General features: G+C 40.9%; 1 protein-coding gene across 6 annotated transcripts in view; it reads right to left on the minus strand.

Annotated features, from left to right (window-relative positions):
* The window catches only part of FMN1 (formin 1), a 419120-nt gene that overhangs the window by 277004 nt on the left and 121582 nt on the right, over positions 1 to 20534 (minus strand). For 5 of the 6 annotated variants that reach the window (XM_032261251.1, XM_032261250.1, XM_032261249.1 and 2 more), the window contains one exon: positions 8465 to 8582. In XM_032261251.1, coding sequence (XP_032117142.1) covers positions 8465 to 8582 — 118 coding nt within the window. Of the gene's footprint in view, positions 1 to 8464; positions 8583 to 9994; positions 15730 to 20534 lie in introns of those variants that run through there. The other variant, XM_032261252.1, reaches the window with a different exon arrangement.

Raw genomic sequence — 20534 nt, forward strand, 5'->3', positions numbered from 1 at the left:
AGCGGAGAAACTCCAGTGCAGCCATGTGGCAGAAGAGATTTCTAGTCAGAAAAAAAAAAAAAGTGACACACAGAAAACCAAAGTGAGGTACAGAAACAGTCAGATTGGTTACAGCTCAGCGTTTCCCTTATTTTTAACATAGTTTGAACAGTTGGCCTCCTTTGAGTGGCCAAAGCTCAGTGATTGGCACAAGAGTAGGCTACAGTGTTTATGTCTCCATCTGGGTTATAGTTCACTATGTACATAAAAACCTTTAGGTTGAACTTAAGATACATCAGGAGGCAGCTTTAGGCTTAACTTGATTAGCATCATAGCAGCCACAAACTTTGAACAACATCAGTGTCCATCAGCATTAGAATTGGATAAATACATTGTGATATATTCATACAATGGAATACTACAGGGGAATTAAAATAAATGTACTACAGGTACATGTAGTAACACATATGATTCTCACAAGCATAATGTTAAGAGAAAGAAGCCAAACACAAAAAAAGTCCATTTATATTAAGTTCAAAAGCAGATGAAACTAGGCTGGGCACAGTGGCTCACACCTGTAATCCCATCACTTTGGGAGACTGACGCAGGCTCATCACTGGAGATCAGGAATTCAAGACGAGCTTGACTAACATGGCAAAACCCCATCTCTACTAAAAATACAAATAAATTAGCTAGGCATGGTGGTGCACACCTGTAATCCCAGCTACTGGGGAGGTTGAGGCAGAAGAATTGCTTGAACCTGGAGGCAGAGGTTGCAGTGAATCAAAATGGCACCACTGAACTCCAGCCTGGGCGACAGAGTGAGACTCCATCTTAAGAAAAAAAAAAGCAGATGAAACTAACCTATAGTGTTAGAAGTTAGGATAGTGATTTTCTTTGAGGGAAAGGGAAATTGTAGTGATTGGAAGGTGGGAAGAAGGGGCCTTGTGTTGTGCTAAAGATGTGCTATTTATTGATCTGCATGGTGGTTTCCTGGGTGTTTTCACTGTGCTATAACTCAAAGAGCTATATACTCTTGTGTAATTTTCTCTATGTTTGTTATTTTTCTATAAAACTGGTTTTAAAAAAGAAAGTCAATACTGTGTTGAACTTCACATATATTGTCTCATTTTATCTTTACGATAATTTTTAAAATTATCATTACCCTCTTTTTTTGTTTTTTGAGCTGGAGTCTCGCTCTGTCACCCAGGCTGGAGTACAGTGGCACCATCTCCGCTCATTGCAACCTCTGCCTCCCAAGGTCAAGTGATTCTCCTGCCTGAGCCTCCTGAGTAGCTGGGACTACAGGCGCATGCCACCATACCCAGCTAATTTTTGTATTTTTAGTAGAGATGGGGTTTCACTATGCTGCTCAGGTTGGTCTCAAACTTGTGACCTCATGACCCACCTACCTCAGCCTCCCGAAGTGCTGAGATTACAAGAATGAGCCACCATGCCTGGCCCCCTACTCTCATTTTTTAGAGACAAGGATGAAGATCCAAAGAAGTAAATTATCTTGCTCCAGGTCACGGCTGGTACATGACAGAACCAAAGCTTCAAAGTCAAGTTTAGTTGATGCTCAAAACCGTGAATTCTGCAGTAAAAGCAATGCCAAACTTAATTATGTCCTTGGGACTTCCCTGGTCCTACTTTTCTTTCCCTCTGAAATCATTTTCTACCTTTCTCATCTCATGTTCGTCCCCCTTCATCCAATACTTCCCATTTTCTTGGGTGGCTTGAGCCACCGCGCCCGGCCTAATGGTATCATTTTAATTCCAAATACATTAACCTCACTTCCCTTGAGGATTTTGAGATCTACGCCATGATGATGTATTTTTAAATGTCTTAATAATAAGAAATTTCAAGCAGCGTTTCATAATACAAAACAGAAGACGGAGGAGAAAGGAAGCCCAGCTTTGGGTTGAATGTTTGAAACAGGGTCTTCCTCTGAACCTTGAAGTGTCCACAGATGGCTGTGGGTTGGGGAAGAAGGTCTAAAATAGATGCTAAATTAGATGTCATGTTTTCTTCTGTGGCTTTCTATCATTGCTAGATTTTAAAGGAGTATAAAAATATGAAGAACCACTAACCCCAGTAAAACTGAGGGAAGCTACTGCAAGTCAGTCCAAATGTGTCCTTTACCCAGTCAAGCGCTGGCCCTGGGGAGAAAATCACCTGCAACGAAGCTAGTGTACTTGAGTCACTAGAGGCTTAGGAACACATTTGACTTCTAAGAAAAATAAATCACAAGGAGCAATTCCATACCATGTATTTGTCTTTTAAAAAATATGCCAGGGAAGATGCTTAGGAAAAAAAAGAAAAGATATATACAAATACACAAATATATATTTATATGTAAATAATTACTGTGTAATTTATTGAATGTCAAGAAACTTTGAACAGTTTTATAAGACACATTCCTGGTGAAAATACTAAGCATTCTCATTCCTACCTCACATTAATGTATAAATTAATACAATTCCAATAAAAATTTTAGGTTTTTCTAAAATGAATATATGAGGAAACCCAAAAGCATTTTTAAAAGTATGCAGAAGAGATGGAACCATCAGATTCTGAGGTGTACTGTAATGCTATAATAAGATATAGCATAATATACAAACATATCAAAGAGAACAGAAAGCCCCCAACAGTCCTAAACAATATAGAGAGAAAATAATTATTCAAAGTCTGATAATTAGTTAGCAATTTAGAAAAAAGTTGTCTTTGATCTCTAGCTCAGACTATATACCAAATTAAATTTTTCGTATGAAATGGAGTGATGGAAGGAGAGTAAAAAAAAAAAAGTAGAAGGAAACCATTTAAGAAATATGAAAACATCAGTAAACTTAGATCAGAGAAAGCCTTTTAAGCCAAAAGAAAATCAAAAATTATATAATGAAAGGAAGATAGATTTGATTATGTAAATATTTAAAAATTCCACACATCAGATAACACAGTAAAATTAAAAACAAACAATAAAAAGTAAAATAACAGTTTCAAAATGGGAATTTTTAGGGATAGGTATTTGGTAAGAAAAAACAACTATGGCAATATGGTAATATACATCAGAAATGTTAAAAAGGCATGTACTCTTATGTACAGCAATTCTGTCTATAAGAATTTATCCTAGGCTGGGTGCGATGGCTCACGCCTGTAATCCAAGCACTTTGGAGGCCAAGGTGGGCGGATCACCTGAGGTCAGGGGTTCAAGACCAGCCTGACCAACATGGTGAAACTCCATCTTTAAAAAAAAAAAAAAAAAAAAATTTATCCTAATTATTAAAGATAATATGCTTATAAAAAAGATGTATAGTACCATTATTTATAATACATTATGTATAACTGAAATAAATTTTTGTAATTATCAAAAATCTTTTGAAGAGTTTAAATAAGAAAAGTAGTCTATAGGCCGGGTGCAGTGGCTCACACCTGTAATCCCAGCACTTTGGAAGGCCGAGGCGGGCAGATCACGAGATCAAGAGATCAAGACCATCCTGGCCAACATGGTGAAACCCCATCTTTACTAAAAATATAAAAATTAGCTGGGTGTCATAGCATGTGCGTGTAGTCCCAGCTACTTAGTATGCTGAGGCAGGAGAATTGCTTGAACCCAGGAGATGGAGGTTGCAGTGAGCCGAGACCGTGCCACACTCCAGCCTGGCACCTGGCAACAGGGCAAGACTCTGTCTCAAAAAAAAAAAAGTAGTCTATAATATGATTCAAATTTTAGTTTTATTTTTCAGTATTAAATTCGCATAGGCCTATCATGTTTCAAAATATTGACAACAGTTTCTCTGAAATGGAATCACAGAAAGTTGCTTTTGTTTCATGATTTTTCTGGATATCTTCAAATTTTACTTTATTTTGTAATAAAAAACCTATGAGAGATTTTCTGAGATTAGTAAACAAACCCTTCACATTAAGATGAAGTAGTTATCTACAGAGCAAGCCTCTGAATAATGGTCATCACATTTTCTATGAACTGATTATATTAGAAAATATAACCCTTCCACAGGATGAAAAAAACGCAAGTTTGTCTTTGTGCCCTCGTACTAAAAACCCGTGTGGTGCAGTACAGCAACACCAGCATGTGTGAGCAGATTCTTCTCCAGGAGGGCGTTAGAAGCCTCGGCCACTCATGGTTGCAGTGTAACTATGCAGGGGATCTTCTCCATGCCTCTCCAGGTCTGCACAGGCCTAAAATGATAGCCTCAAGGGTGTCCCAGTCTGCTGACTTCCCTTTGAATTTGGCCAATGGGAATGACAATGGTGGCGGCCAGAGAGTGGGACAAGCAGAGATCAGGCTGCCTGTCCTCAGCTCCCAGCCTAGCATGTCACTGTGGACCGTGCACTTCCCTGCTTAGGGCTGCGGGTCCTATCCAGCAGCTTCTCAACACCACTCAGCCTTCGTCTTAAGTTCTAGTTTCCGATAGCCACTCTTACCCTTTCCCCTTCGGGCCTAGGCATGGTAAAAGCTTCTCCTGGGTGCTAGCCCCAGAGCAGCGCTCTCTTACTGCTTTTCCTAAGCCCCGTCTGTCCCTTTGTGAAAGGTCTCTAATAAACTCTCCTCAGTTCACTCCATTTGAGTGCCACCTCATTCCTGATTAGTAGGACCCTCATTGATACAATAATATATGTAATTACCCTAGAGAAAATAAAGCAAAATGCATTTGGACTAAACAAAGCAAAAGGAAAAAAGTAATCTAATGCGTTTAAACAGAAGTTTAGCCCTATGCTACTTCTATGCTTCCATTACCTAGAACATCCTAATGCTTTCCAATTTTTTTGTAAAAAAATTTTGGGCAACTTACTAACTTATATAATCTCAGCACATAGTCCAGGATAGTGTCCTTAGGCATGGAGTAGAGAGAACAGTGGTTATCTCAAGAGACAAATCGTTTTCGCCACATCAAATTGAAAGATAGATATGCTCCTCTTAGGTTCACCTTGTACGGTATCACAAAATACCTTCTCACTTTGTTCATGATTGGGTTTGATGTTAGCCCCAAGCTTCACTTGCCATTTCAGTTTATGGGATTCAGAGTGTGTGTGGCATACAGCAAAGAAAAGGTGGCAGGAACTCACTGTGAGTTTAAGGATCTGAGAAGCCCAGTTTAGGAAAACAAAACAAAATAGCGAGAGAGAGTCCCCACCCAAAAAACTAAGATGACTCCACAACTTTGTTTCAATAACAAAGTCCTATTTTCAGAAAACTGGAAAGACAAATCTGAGAACTATATGGAATTTGTCACTCAGATTATCCCAGCCCCATTGCAAAGAAAAGGGGGACAAAATACTTTTTACTCAAAATTGCTGTGAGGCATTCCAAACACAAAGGAGAATGACACTGATGATAATGTAAGCATGAACAGCACAAGGGATGGAAAATGATTGTTTCATCTGAGCAGAGTAATTCAGACCCTGTAGTAAATTATCGCCGTGAGTCCCCCCCCCAACCTACCCACCCATTCACCCACCTAGAAGTTGGCTCTAGCACTTATGACAGTCGCTTGAGGGTGCCAGGGCTTTGCTTGTCCCAAATGACACATCACCAAGGCTCCAAGAGCTCACAGGCCCTTGACAGTGGGCACAGTATCACTGGAATGGCACTGGAGGCTCTAATAGTAGCCAAAGGCTTTAGCTGCCCAGGGAGGGAGTCACAGCATCTTCACCTGCAAGCTGCAGGTGAAGCTGATGGCTTTGCTTTTAGAGTAGCAGGAAGGAGCAGCCTTGCCAGCGGGCACCAGCAATGGGGTGAGCTACCCTCCAATGGCTAAGAGGACTTCAGGAACCACTGTTTAAAGGTGCAGCCTCTCTAATATTGACTCTATTCCTTTTTATCCTGAACAAAAATGAACTTACTGTATTAGGTGATCTCTTAAGATCGCAGAAAAAAAAAAGAGTATTAAATAAGTTCTTAATAGAGGGAGATCAAAGCAGTGGCAAGTCCTAAGAGTCTGGGGACAGCACAGTAACAGTAGGGGCTCACGATGAAAACATGCCATCTTTTCCCGACCCCACCAAGGACCAGCTTGGATGTCAACAGTGCACATGAAACACAAATACTAGAGTCTTAACATCCTATTCCACTAACTTAAAAAAGAACACTGAAGATGTAAAAGCATAAGACTTCAAACACCTTATCTTGGATCTAATTTCTGTCTCTGAACCCCCTTACAGTATGGCAAATTTTGTATGTTTTCCTAAGGGCAGAAAAACTAATAGAAATACCTACAAAATGTTTGATTGATTATAAACCAAATGCTTATAGAAATCCAGTTTCTAAATTATAGAAGAAAACCACAGGGAAAATATTACTTCCTCACAATTAGTAATACATGATGAAATGACCATATGCCAGTATCCACTAATAGGGTAAAATTTAAGTTTCTTGCAGGCATGGGGTATCTTATTCTTCTTTGGAACTCTTCCCCCACCCCTGCTACCTGGAAGAGTATATCAGCAGATTAATTTAGAAGACTCTCAAGGAGCTGGACACTACCCCCTGGAACAGAGCAGGTCTACCACAGGACTGCCAGCCAAGAAAACTGGCCAGGGAGCCAGACGCCTTGTCCGCACATGGCTTCCACTCTGTCTCAGTGTGTAACAGAGCTGGCAGAGCCCACCCAACTGATATTAGTGCCTTCCTTCCTCCCATTTTCTCTCATCTCATCTAAGGCTTTAGGTAGCTCTGAGAACACATTTCATTATCTTTAAAAAGATTGAGAAAGTCTTGCCAAGGTAAACTATGATGCCCCTTTGAGCCACTGAAAATGCAAGAGGACAGAAAGCAAAGACTAAGGAGTATCAGTGGAGGAAAAAAAAAATCCTGAAATACTACTTGAGGTGGATTCCAAAACCATTTATGACATTTATGTCCTCTTTCCTCAGCAGATGCCCATTATTACAAAGAAGACTGCCATGACACACTAGTCAAAATCACCAATATCAACTAAAAAGAAAAACTCACAGGCCTAGGCATGGTGGATTACATCTGTAATCCCAGCACTTTCAGAGACGGAGGCAGGCGAATCACTTAAAGCCAGGAGTTCGGGACCAGCCTGGCCAACACAGTGAAACCCTGTATCTACTAAAAATAGAAAAAAATTAGTTGGGCATGGTGGCACACACCTGTAATCCCAGCCACTCCGGAGGCTGAGGCATGAGAATCGCTTGAAGCCAGTAGATGGAGGCTGCAGTGAACTGAAATTGCACACTGCACTCCAGCCTGGGCAACACAGTGAGACTCATCTCACAAAAAAAAAAACAAAAAACAAAAAACACTCACGGGATTCTGGTTTTCTATTAAAGCAAACTTCAGTACTTTTAATCAATCACACTATCCTAAGTCATGAGAAAAATAACTCAGTGTGTGCTTCAATATTGCAATTACAAGCATTCCAATTTTGGAAAATCAAATGTAGGCAAGAAGACTTAAATCGCTATAAATTTTCATTGAGGATATGAGTTTTCATCCTATAAGTCAAACACTACAGAAAGAAAATGTTATCAGGTAACCAATGCCCTGCAAAGTCATAAGCAGCAACTGTGTAAATGAAAGCTAGAAATGATCTCGAGATTCATATGCCAATGTGCTCTCAACCACCGGAATAATTTGATATTATGGAAAAACCTACTGAACCAGCCAAACTTTGATCCATTCATGTTTATCAATGAACAGGAATGGTAAAAAATGTTTTTCTATAACCAGATAGACAGACCTTAATACACACACATACCTAAGAAAACAAATGTAAGCCATGTATAGGTAATCTCCAAACATCAGGAAGAAGGCAAAGAGATTTCAGGGATATACACACACATATGCAATTGTTAATATATACCCATCTTTTAATGCTTCGGTGTCATTTAAAATTTCATGGGAAACTTTCACTTAAATAGTAACCATATCTAGATTCTCATTTCATTTAAATAAATTCAAGTAAAGTTCCTGGGCAAGTTTCCAGAGAGTTAGGTTGCTTTAAAGTTGGCCATGCATTAAATAAAGCTTTGTCTCACAAAAGTGAACGAGTAACTGATATGGTATCTGTACATTCACTCTGCACAAGGTTCCTTTATCTCAAAAGCATTACTCAACGACAAACAACAAATCAGATTACAGCTCTGGAGAACCATACTCTGCCTCTTCCAGCAACACTGCCAGCTCACAAAATTATATGAAGACCAACCACTGGCTTCCTGAGGGATCGGTTATCTACCTTCTCCATCAGGTCCCCCAAGGTTCTCCTACCTCACACACATGCCCCTTTTCATTCACTTCACTGCATTTATCCTTCATCTTTCAGAGGCTCGTTAACAATAAGTGTACAAAGGTTCATTTTAACAGCAAAACCAAAAAGAGAGCCTTCAGCATTAGATTTTATAATGAAACAAAATCCCAAATTCTGAGAGTCAACTAAGCTAGAACTAAAAGCCATTGCAGGAAGAGATTCATTTCTGGGTCCCTAGCTTCTTTTCACATTACCTGCTTCAGTGTACCTCAGTCCCACTTTTTCTTCGGTGTCTTTTGTCTTTGGGGGTGGCCAGACGGCTTGAAGTCGGCCAGGAGTCCTGTCGTCCTGCTCAGTGGGGCTGTGGTCAGGCTGTTGAAAGAGCAAGCAAATAATAAGTGAAATGTGGTCAGAGCCAATTAATTCCTGAAAAATGACATGCTAACCCTAATTATGAAGTTAATTTTAATGGCTAGTGTACATTGCTCTCATTCACTATAATTTGAGATATCTTACTATAGTGTAATCCTTTTCCAGAGGTGCAACGTGATCAGTTGAGGTAAAAATTTAAAAAACAACAACAAAATCTTGAGGATAACTATGTATTACACAACCCTTAAAAGATTATTTTTATTATATAATTGTTTGAAAAAGCACAAATATACTTTGGACTGAAGAAACAGACACAGATGTCCTACACTGAAGTACATTTATAGGAATGTTTACACATGTATCCCAAACTCCGGGATTATTTAATATAAAGACTAATTTCATGAACATCAGCAGCAGACCAAGATACATTTCTCCAAACATTCCACACTGCTAATTTCTCCTTTTCCCATACACAGACAAATGAGATTACTTTCACAGCCAAGTCATTTTTACATGGGTTGATTTTTATAATTAGGAGAATGTTATATTGTGTTTAGTTTTTAATTGCAATCTGAGAAAATTTTGCCAAAGACTTTCACTTTTAACATTTTAACTGAGCATTTTAAACATATAGGGGGGGATGATAATCATACACTGAATTGATATTAAGCAAGAAATTCTATTTATTGTTCTTATGATCATTTGAGATCTACTGGACAGGTACTTACTCATCTTTATAAATTACCTGAGTTAGTTTTGAGTAATAACAGCTTCCATTAATTAGATGCTTCTCATGCACTGCCTTCATTTAATTCTTTTAACAACCATATAACTATTTTATTTTTCTAATTTTGCACATGAGGAGATTGAGGCTTGGAGATTATCAAGATTACCCAGCCAGTAAAGGGCAGAATTATAATTAAAACTCAGGTCTCATTCTAAATCCAGTGCTCAATCTGGAAGCGTTCCAACCAATGTCGAATACTCTAATCACATCACAAACACTTTTTGCCAAATGGCAGACTTTCAAAGGAATAATATAGTTTCTGTAGAGGTATAATTAAGTGGTGAGGAAACCCCATAAACGTGGGCTATACTTCCACATTGCAACACTTCCTCATGCTACTTGGTTTTATTTACCATCAACATTTAAACTCCCGGTGACAGTTACCCTTTCCTACCTGCATAGCTTTATGTACATCCCTCTTGTAATATTCCAGATAAAAATCAGGATGCATGAAAGCACTTCTGTCTAACTCTGTACTCCTTATAGGACAATATAATTTGACTATAATCCTTTTTCACCCAAAGAATCACCAACAGGCAACTAGGATTCACTTTGGGAGGAAACCTGGAAAGAAATACAGCAGCACCGTATTATATAATAAAACGCAAACCCCAATTCTACATACACTTTTGGGATCAGAGGGGCCATCTGCTGGCTTTGACTTGGACCGTTCAAACACAGCTCTTAGTGACTCCTTCTCATGTCTCATCTTGCGCTTGACAGCTTCCAGCTCAGAGGTGTCAGCTGTGGTCCCCTTTCTAGGGGGCCAGATGAATAAGGCTTTAAAAGCCTCCAGGGCCGTCTCTGGCGGCTTTGGCTTGACCTCACCACCCTGGGTTTGGGCTTCTCCAGGGCCACTCTGGCTCTCTTGGTCAGAACTGCCGCCCATCTCTTCTCTCCTGGGTGACTCAGGGTCTGCTCCCTTCAGTTCAGTTTTGGGCATGTCAATGTTGAGCAGCAGAGAGAGCTGCTCCAGGAGAGTGGGAGTGGCCTTCGGATCAGTTGCTTTATCCTCACTCTTCACTGTCTGCGGCCCTGCCTGCACTAAGGACTTCTGTACAGGCTGGGTCAATTTGAGCAAAGCCAAGTCCCCATCCTTTGGTTTAATTTCAGTGATGGTCTCTCCTCTCTCAGCGTTAGCCCCCTTCTTCAGCACACGAAGCCCACTGAAAAAAGCTGGAAGCTGGAATGACTTCTCTCCAGAAATTTCTTTTTTAGAAGAGGCACTCTCAGTGACACCAACACTCAAATTCTGGTTTGTTACTGCAGGTGGGACTTGGGACCCTTCTTCTCCCTCCTGGCCCTGGCTGGGGTGATGCTCTGTTAGAAGACCAACACTGCCAGGTTCTAGTCTGCTGCTTGTCTCAAGTGGAATCCTTTGAGGATCTTCTGCACAGAGTTCTGCACCATTCATTTCCTCAGTGACAGTATTTTCCCTGAAATCTCCTGGGTTTTCTTTGGACTCCTGAGATGGCTCAGATAAAACAACACTAGGGGACTTGGAGCCATTGGTGCTGCTTCCCTCCTCTGGCTCCTGGCCACCATCATCAGAGTCGGAATCACTGGTGGTGTGCACAAGGGTCCCATGAACACAAATGACATCACCTTTTGTCTCTTCCAAAGTAGAGAGTGGAAGCAGCTCTTGAGCAAGGAGAGATGTCCCTGCTTCTCCTTTTCTCTGACTTCCCTCTGATTCTGTCTCTACCCTTGCAATTTTCTCACCATTTCCGAGGTCCGGTGAAACCCGAGACTCTGCTTCCTGTGGATCCAAGCCACCGCTGGGATCATCCTGCTGAGATGTGGGCTCTGCGTCTAAACTGCGGAATGCTTTCAGCACAGCATCTTCCTCTTCTGGACTCACAGATTCTAGTTTATTTGTAAATCCAAACAGGGATTTCATAGAGAACTTACTCAGGATCGACTGAGCCATTTCAAGTCCAGCTTCTGGTTTTGCTGGTTCTGAGACATCACTGCCATCCAGAGAATTATCAACATTCTCCATGTCTCAGTAATGCCCTTGGTAGAAGTTCTGACTTGTGCTACCTTCTCCTGCTTTCTCAGTTTATCCACTCCATCTGTTCTTAATTTGCAGGACCAAGAGCAACAGGACCTGGGAGTCGGGCAGTCAGCCGAACAGCAAACACACTTGGTCTCTTTCAGGTCACTGTGCAGTCCCTCTGGTTTGTGCAATGATGGTGCACCCAGGCAACTGTGAAAAGTGCGTGGAGTCTGTGCCCAGAAGCAGCCAAGGCCGTGTACCTTACTACACACGGACCACGGAGGCTGCTCTTCTGAAACTTCCGTATTTATTCCCGGGGACAAAAGCCTTTTTGTCATAGGGAAAGTCAGACTGCCCTGTAATCCCAGCCCAGGACTTTATGAGGAGCTCCGCCCCAGGCCGGCAGTTCTCCTGCTGGCATTCAACTTCCTCATTGGTGAGCAAGTGAAGGCTTCTGAAAGTGCTGAGCCGGCAAGCTGATTCTGACGGCGCTTAACCACTGCCCCGAGGAGCCTAAGGGAATCAGAAGTGAATCAGCAGAAAATGACTGAAATACTTCTGACACAGGCCTTCTTTTTCATCTGGATTATGATCAGAGAGTCCTGTGCTGCCCAGGCCAAAAAACTAGCAGTACACCCAGATCAGCAGCCACTTACAATGCCAAAGTCAAGTTGGGAAACAAACTAGAGAAACCAATAGATCATCTTGAAAGTGCCCAGAACTCTCAAAGCAGTTCATTTACAGCCCTTGAAGCATTTTTTTTAAGTGCTTTCTTCCGCTTCCCTGCAGGTTTCATCTGGAATGCAGGTTTTCACTGCTAAAGCCAGAGAGGGAAAACCTACAGGACTGGTTTCAGGTGCCTGCTGTTTTAGCTCTGCCCTGGCTGTCTCAGTGCTCTACAAACAGGTACTAGGCAAGCACGCCCACCACGCCCAGTGTCCACCAGCAACAGGGTGGCAGAGTAAACAGCCCAGGCTAAGTAGGAATGATCACCTTCTACACTCCCTGTGCCAACCACAGGCTTCTTTCCGCTCAGCAGCTGTGACTTTCTGGCTTCCTTAGAAATCCTGGCATTAGCAGGACACCCCTCTCCCCTTCAGTGTCCCAGCCAATTAAATGAAACCTGGCTTGGCACAGTTTAACAAACAATCTGCCCTGTTAGACAAAGCAATTCAAAGATCCCCAAGGATCCGCATTCCCCTTCAGGGCAAAATATTTGAAAAGTCTCTATCAGTCAGATCTCTATCACAGACCCAATTTGCCTAAACAAAAACAGGACAGACAAAACAACCTCCAAGCATCAGCCCAGTATAGTTTCTACCACTCTGTTTATATGCTGGGAAGCTGGCAACAAGGACAGGGGCGAAAATTGCAGCTCTGTTTGCTAGCTGCATAGCTGCCTCTTGGGACAGCTGTCTATCTACCTGAAGGTCTCACTGTTTTTCAAATCCAGTCCCATTCAGCAGGCATGCAGTGAGTGCCTGGGATGGGCAGGGCACTCTTCTGGATGAAGAGGTAAGTCAAACTGGCTTAACAGTAATTGCCAGCTCTCTTTGAGAAAAGCTTCAAGAAGATGCGGTCAAGTGTTAAACATAAACAGCAATTTATTCTGCAAAACGGAAATGGTAACCGTAAGGAAAATGCAAGAGGGGCTGGCTGCGTGTCACACATTGATAACTTGAGCCATGTTCCTCAGTACTAAAAACAATGTTTGTAAGTATTAATACTGAGACATTCTGATTGCAAAAATGCATTTCTAGCATGTGTTCAAAAGGAACCCTCACACAAATAAAAAAGGTACCTATCATTACATCACACCAACCACTAAGGGAAAGTTAGATACCTTCTAAACCTTGATTTGATCTTGTGTTTTAAATGGGTACTTCTCTGTTTGCTCCTGATCACAGTATTTCAGGGGATTATTAACTGATGCACACTTAATCAAAAAGCCATCAGAACACTGAAGAAAAATTCAATGGTGTCTATTAAGTCTCAGAACAAGCTTCCTGTCTAGAGGAAATATCCATTGATTGAAATCAGACATCTGTTTCTTCAAGATTGTAGAAAGAAGAAATCATCACCAAAGATCATAAGATCAGTCTTCTTACGAGCAATGCAGATCATCCAATTGTAGTATGGCAGGGGACAGTAGGAGATGGCACATATTTGGTCTTGTTCTGTTTTTTGAACTGAAAAGACTCCATTTTCTCTGACATAACTAACATGGATTTCTGGAATAAGCTTCCAAGCCCCTTTATAGATTTGGGCAAAATAGAAGAGAAGCTGGAAGTGGCTATTGGCCCTTCTACACCATGGCATGGAGCAGAATTATATAGTTTCAGTACCCCCTCAATACTCATAGATGCCAACAAAATTTCATGGAAAATGGGTCAAGTCTTTGGTCCCAGGAGATTATTTTATTTCATCCCCTTGGCTCTAGGTAAGTAAGGTATTATTAGGCTCATTTTAAAAGGTAAGCAACCATGGCTGAGAGAAGGTAACTTGCCAAACTTAACACAGCTAGTAAGTGGGGAATAACATCATCTAATATTCAAGTGTTGACTACATGCCAAGCACAGTTTTAGGTGCTCCACATATATTAACTCATTTAATACAGATAACAACTGTATTATGAGTTGTTATTATTCTCTTTTTCCTGCTAGAAAACTGAGGCACAGAAAGATTAAATGGCTTGCCAGTCCATAGAAACAGTGAATGGTGGAACTGTAATTGGAATCCATGCAGCTGGGCTCCAGCATCCACACTCTCAACCACTCTTCTAAAGCCGAGAGCTCTACTTCCTTCCCTAATAGAAGAGCACACACAGCTGAGTCTTGATGTGCAAAGTTTCAGCCCAGTTCATTGGCGGTCTTTAACTGGGATGTGAAGTATGCTGTATCCTCTTAAATGATACAGAAGACAAGCTTCATACACACACACACACAAACACACACCCTACCAAACTTATACAGAGGATCACTATTCTTTTCTCCTGTGTAACTTGGGGAAAAATCTACAAGTGTTTCTTAGGAAAAAAAGAGAGGGAGGAATCAAGCAAAAATTCCAGTAAACCTAGCTGGCCCATCTACCTACCACAGAAGAGACGCAGAATCCGCTGGGCTCAAGCATGTCAAGGTTTTCCAGTTTTCCTACCATTCTCCTTTATTTATGAAGCATGACTTCTATTAAAAAGACATAGTCATCCAATCTAATTAATGAGCACCAACAATGAATGTGGCTGTGAGGACATAAAAATGACGATAACCCTGCCTTCTACCTTCATGAAACGTGTAGTTTAGTTGGGGATATCCATTTAGAAAGAGGAGATCCTTTGTTTATAGACTGTATCCCCCAAGGACTTTATCCCCCATGCTCAGTCTAAAAGTAATAGCTGGACCTAAATAAATTTTGAATGAAAGCCAGAAGTGACCATCTAAATATGAACATGAGTAAGAGGAGCATGGTAATTCACAGAGATCTTTCAAACACTGGCTCTTTCAAGCCACTGGTTCTCAAGACCATAAGAAATGTTACCATTGCTGGTCACTCAGGGAAAGATAATGTTTCAGATCATAATATGCAAATAAGCAACCTATAAATTCAATCTAAATTTATCTTGACAAATGAATCTCTTTAAAGCTTTAACATTTTCAGAGAGGAAAATAATCACTTCTTTTGGACATTATCTCAATATCTAATTTTGTGCTGAAATAAGCACCTATTACACAAAGCCAGGGGAAGCAAAGACATTTGTCTTTTACAACCTACTACTACCTGAGCTGATACTCTTTTGTCCTAACATCAAGACACATAAACTCTCTAACAGCCAGATCTGTGCAAAAGGCCAGATTAAAAATGATCCACCTCAGACAACACAGGTTTGAACTGCATGGGTTCACCTATACTAATTCTTTTAAACCAAAAGAAGATGGAAAATGCAATCTTCATGGCATGTGAAACCTGTACATGTGAAGGGCTGACTTTTCAACTTTTCCTGTTAGTGAGTTCCCAGGGCCTACTGTGGGACTTGAGTGTGAGTGGATTTGGGTATGCATGGGGGATCAATCTTCCAAGTATGTGGAGGAAAAACTCTAAGTCAAAAAATAGTTTGACTCTAAGTGAAAAATAGGTAGCATTTGACCTACATGATGTTCTGTTATAACTCTTTTGTTAAAAACAATCAGTACCTAGCTACTTAAAAATGTGAGCATAGTATTTGTGGAGAATTATTTACTAGAAAACTTCATGTATCTCTCATCTCACTGTCCTCTCAGCTGGAAGACATATTGGAGCTGGAACCAATTGTACCTCATGGCAAAAAGAAGATCAGTCTGGGCCAGGCACAGTAGCTCACACCTGTGATCCCAGTAATTTGGAAAGCCAAGGTGGATGGATTACCTAGGGTCAGGAGTTCAAGACCAGCCTGGCCAACATGGCAAAATCCTGTCTCTACCAAAAATACAAAAATTAGCCAGGCGTGATGGTGGGCACCTATAATCTCATCTACTTGGGAGGCAGGGCCAGGGAATCACTTAAATTTATGAGATGGAGGTTGCAGTGAGCCAAGATGGCACCACTGCATTCTAGCCTAGGTGACAGAGCAAGACTCCATCTCTCAAAAAAAAAAAAAAAAAAAAAAGAACATCAGTCTAATAAGATGACACTTAGTGAGATAAGAACAATTGCAACAAAAGGCACAATGTCGCCTACAGGCAGTACAGCCTAGCTCCGTGATTTTCCTAATATTAGGAAATCAGCAATAAAAAATTTTTAAAAAATCATTTTGCAAAAATTGGACACTTTTTGTCTGAAAGAAACTTCTTAAGGGCCCCCTTACTCTTTGTAGCACTTCCCGATATTATTCAGTTTGAATAATTCACCCCCCATTCTCAGAAAGGCAAGGTGAAAGTAAAGCAAAAAGGATTGCATTTCACTGTTAGGCTACTTAATTGTCATGATTCTCCTTGCCCAATTTATTTCAACTTCTAGGCCTATTTTTAATGACTAATTGCTTCCAGCTTCCTAAAGTAGTTCAAATAGCTTCACGTGAAGACTGCTTGAAACAAGAAGAAAGTGGAGTTAAACTTAGTAAAAATAAGAGTGGGGAAATGATTTCCACAGGAGAAAAAAGTTAACAGCAATGGACTGGGTAAAATAAGCAAGCTCTGTATAAAGATATGGGTAGGGTAATGGGTAAAGATAGGGATTTTTGGTTCAGGAAGTGTGTTTTAATTCAACAGATGGAGCTTTGGATAAAAGGGGAGAGCTGAGGAAATTATGACATCACAAGGAGTCAAAAAATGCAAAATGAATAAGTTGTTGTATACAAGGCGTACAAGATTATGGAATAATTTGGGTAGAACCAAGTGGTTGGAAGGTTGAATAGAACCTTACGAATATTAGAAATTATCCAGCTTGGCTTTTTTTTTTTTTTGAGACAGAGTCTCGCTCTGTTGCCCAGGCTGGAGTACAGTAGCACGATCAATGCTCACTGCAGCTTTGACCTCCCGTGCTCAAATGATTCTCCCACCTCAGCCTCCTGAGTACTTGTGATTATAGGTGCATGCTATAATTGCCATCCCTGGCTAATTTTTGTATTTTTTTGTAGAGATGGGGTTTTACTATGTTGCCCAGACTTGTCTCAAACTCCCGGTTTCAAGTAATCTGCCTGCATTGGCCCCTCAGTGTACTGGGACTACAGGCTGGAGCCACCGCTCATGGCCTGGTTTGACCTTTTGTTTTAAAGATGCAAACATTTCAGGTCAAGGGAAGCTAAACAACTGGTACCAGTTCACACTGCTCAAGTGCAGCACCCAGATGGGAAACAAAGCTTCCTATCTCCTGTGCACCCGCATCACATCACCCTGCTGCTATGCTGTGGGATCTTACCTTCTTCCTGTTCACCATCTTCGTTATGCTCATTTTCCACATCTTTGAAATGGAAACAACACCTTACTGCTTCTACCTAATTCACAGGAATATAAGGCCAAAAGAAAGACAAAGCCAGAGATACCCTTAAACTTCTAGTTATGTAGCACTTTCCCTGCCTTCATGCTGTGGCGTTTCTTTGCCAATGCAACATTTACCACAGCCTCTCTGGGTCACCCTATCAAAAGCCTGCAACTGTTTTTACTAATTAGTTAAAAAGAAAACAGGCAGCACCTGCCTCTTGCAAGGACCCATCCCGTTGATTAAGTCCTTTTTCTGTTTTAAAGTCTTAGAGTAAATATTTCTAAGACTGGTTCCACTGGGCAGTATCAAAGCTTCTGTGGAAATGGGTTGAATACTGATAACAAACCCGAAGAATCTAAAAGGAAAGGAGAAAGCCTGGGACACCTTGTGAAGCTGGAAGAAAGGAAGACAGCAGTGCGTATGTAATCTTGTGATGATCAAGAAACATGGGCAGTGTGCAGGGTTAAGAGCAGGCCCTCAGCTAGGTACAGTAGGTCATGCTGTAATCCTAGCATTTTGGGAAGACAAGGTGAGCAGACCACTTGAGACCAGGAGTTTGAGACTAGCCTGGTCAACATGGCAAAACCCCATCTCTACTAACAAGACTAAAAATTAGTGGGCGTGGTGGTGGTGGTGTGTGCCTGTAGTCCCAGCTACTTGGGAGGCTGAGACGAGAGAATTGCTTGAACCTGGGAGGTGGAGGCTGCAGTGAGCCAAGATGGTGCTACTGCACTCCATCCTGGGCAAGACTCTATCTCAAAAAAAAAAAAAAAGAACAGGCCTTGAGTCCTGGGCTCACACCATGCTCCACCCCTACAAGAGGCTTAACCTGGGACAAGTTATATATAAGCTCCCTGTGCTGCAGCTCCCTCACCTGGAAACTGATAAGAACAGTACCTACTTCATGGGCTGCTGAGGCATACACTATTATGTGTTTGGCTATCATCAATGACTGACATGCAGTAAGTACTGTATGGGTAGGATATGTTTTCCTCAGAAAAGAACAACTTCCCTAGGGACATCAGCCATCATCTAACAGACGTTTTTTAGAATTCTCAATAGAAAACAATATTTACTGATGAATAGTCCAAGCAGGAAGTTTTCTTCTCCCAACTCCCTCTTTTATATGCATTTGGGCAGAGGGACTACATATAATACACCTCTGTGTGCCCCAGCCGCAGCCATGCCACAAGGAAATTGAGCTCTAAAGAAAATTCTTCCAAGGGATCCCTTTGGGTGTTTCAGGGCCAGTGCTTTCTGGATTGGATTTTTCCATCAGTGAAACTTGGAGTAATTAAAGTTTTCTCAACCGGCCATTGCATAAGGTGACGAAGTTTGCCCTGTTCTTTATTTTGTTTCCCAAGCTCCAACTGATTTTTAAACCAACTCAGTCATTTGAGAGAAAAAAAAATCCATGAATTTGGTGTTTCCTCCATCCTTTTCTCAAGAATCTTCTGCTGAAGCATGCTGATAATGACACTCAGTGCCTTAGCACTGAGATTTTCCCCTTCTTTGGGGAAGGACTGTTGTGAGAGTGACCCAGTGAGCAAGACTGGGTCCTCAATAGCAGAGCATTTATTCATTTATTTACTTTTGGGTTTGGGTCAATTCATTGGATTTCAAAGGTGCTGCTTCATTACAAATGAAAGAAAAGATTACAGGCATGAAAATCAAGTTTGAAAGAGTTATTACATTACTGGTTAGAATCCTACTCTCAAATATTTCTAAGAATGGGTTGTTCCACCAATCAGTGTCAAAGGTTCCCTAGAAATGGATTTAATGTTGATGACAAAGTAAAATAATGTAAAAGGGGAGAGAAAGGCTGTGATTTGTGAAGCTGTGGGGGATGAAGGCTGGTGGGTAGCAGTCTTTAAAGTACAGAATTTCCTGGGATGTGTTTCTAAAGGGTTTTGAGCTTTTCCAAAACAAAGGAATAATATTGCTGTTACATATGACTAATGACAGCAGAAGCATGGAGTTGATGGAGAAAGCATTTCATTATGACTAAGATGCTCCTGATAAAAGATGAAGTCCTGAAATTTACTAAACTACTTATGCCTATGGCTGCTTATACTCCCTTCTTCTCATGCAGTAAAACAAGGCAGTTCATAGTTACTGCTATAACTTTTTCTTTAATTTTGTAAAGTAAAAGTTAGCTTGAGAATATTAGTTCTAATTCCAAAGATCCAGGTATCATTTTAAAATATTTTTAAAGGGGACAATAGAAAATCTAGGGAAGGTGGAGATTTACCTAAGAAAATGAAGATGGATGAGAAGTGCATGCATATTTTTCCAAGTAGGCACCATGCTAGGTTCTTTATGCAAGTTTTCTTGCACCCTAATCCTCTCCAATGAAAGTTTCTACAGTAAAGCCAGCATTTATATTGGATCCATCTGATTCTAAATGTTTGTTCTTTTCATGACCAAAACAAACAAACAAACAAAACACTACGGTATTTTATAACAGTTTTCTTTCCTACTGAAACATAGGAAGGGAGGCAAAATAGATCACTTGGTTACCTGGAACCAAATGGCTACTGAAATTGGAAGTTTACCGAGGATAGAAAGGTCACAAATGAATCCTGAATCAGTAGTGATTCTTTGACCTTAATACCCACATGATTAATTTAGACATTTAAAGAGCAAAAAATGTCAGTACACTTAAATTACAAAGGAGAAAGTAAGTCAGGCATTGCCACAGCTATGATCCAATTCGTTTTTTGAGAAGGGGTCAAGCTCTGTCACCCAGGCTGGAGTGCAGTGGAGCAATCTTGGTTCACAGCAACCTCTGCCTCCCGCCGCACAAGATTCCTGCCTCAGCCCCCTGAGTAGCTGGGACCACATGTGCATGCCACCATGTATGACTCATTTTTGTTCTGTTTTGTTTTCTAGAGACAGGGTTTCTCCATGTTGCTCAGGCTGGTTTCAAACTCCTGGGCTCAAGTGATTCACCTGCCTTAGCCTCCTAAAGCACTGGGATATCAGGTGTGAGCCACTGCACCCAACCCATCAATTCTTAAACAGTTAAAGAGAGAGCAGAGAAAAAGTAGAGGAAGCAACAAGGGCTATGTCTTTGAAGAGTGATGTAATGGGGTTTAGCATGAGATATTACTAATCACACAATAGCTGTGTCACTTGAGGCAAGTTCTTTGATGTCTCCAAGATAGCATCCGTGTGTAAAATGGGAAAAATAATACTTAACTCGTAGAACAGT

This window comes from Sapajus apella, unplaced genomic scaffold (genome assembly GCF_009761245.1).
Source record: "Sapajus apella isolate SASKATOON/1434 unplaced genomic scaffold, GSC_monkey_1.0 scaffold122, whole genome shotgun sequence".
Classification (NCBI taxonomy): domain Eukaryota; kingdom Metazoa; phylum Chordata; class Mammalia; order Primates; family Cebidae; genus Sapajus; species Sapajus apella.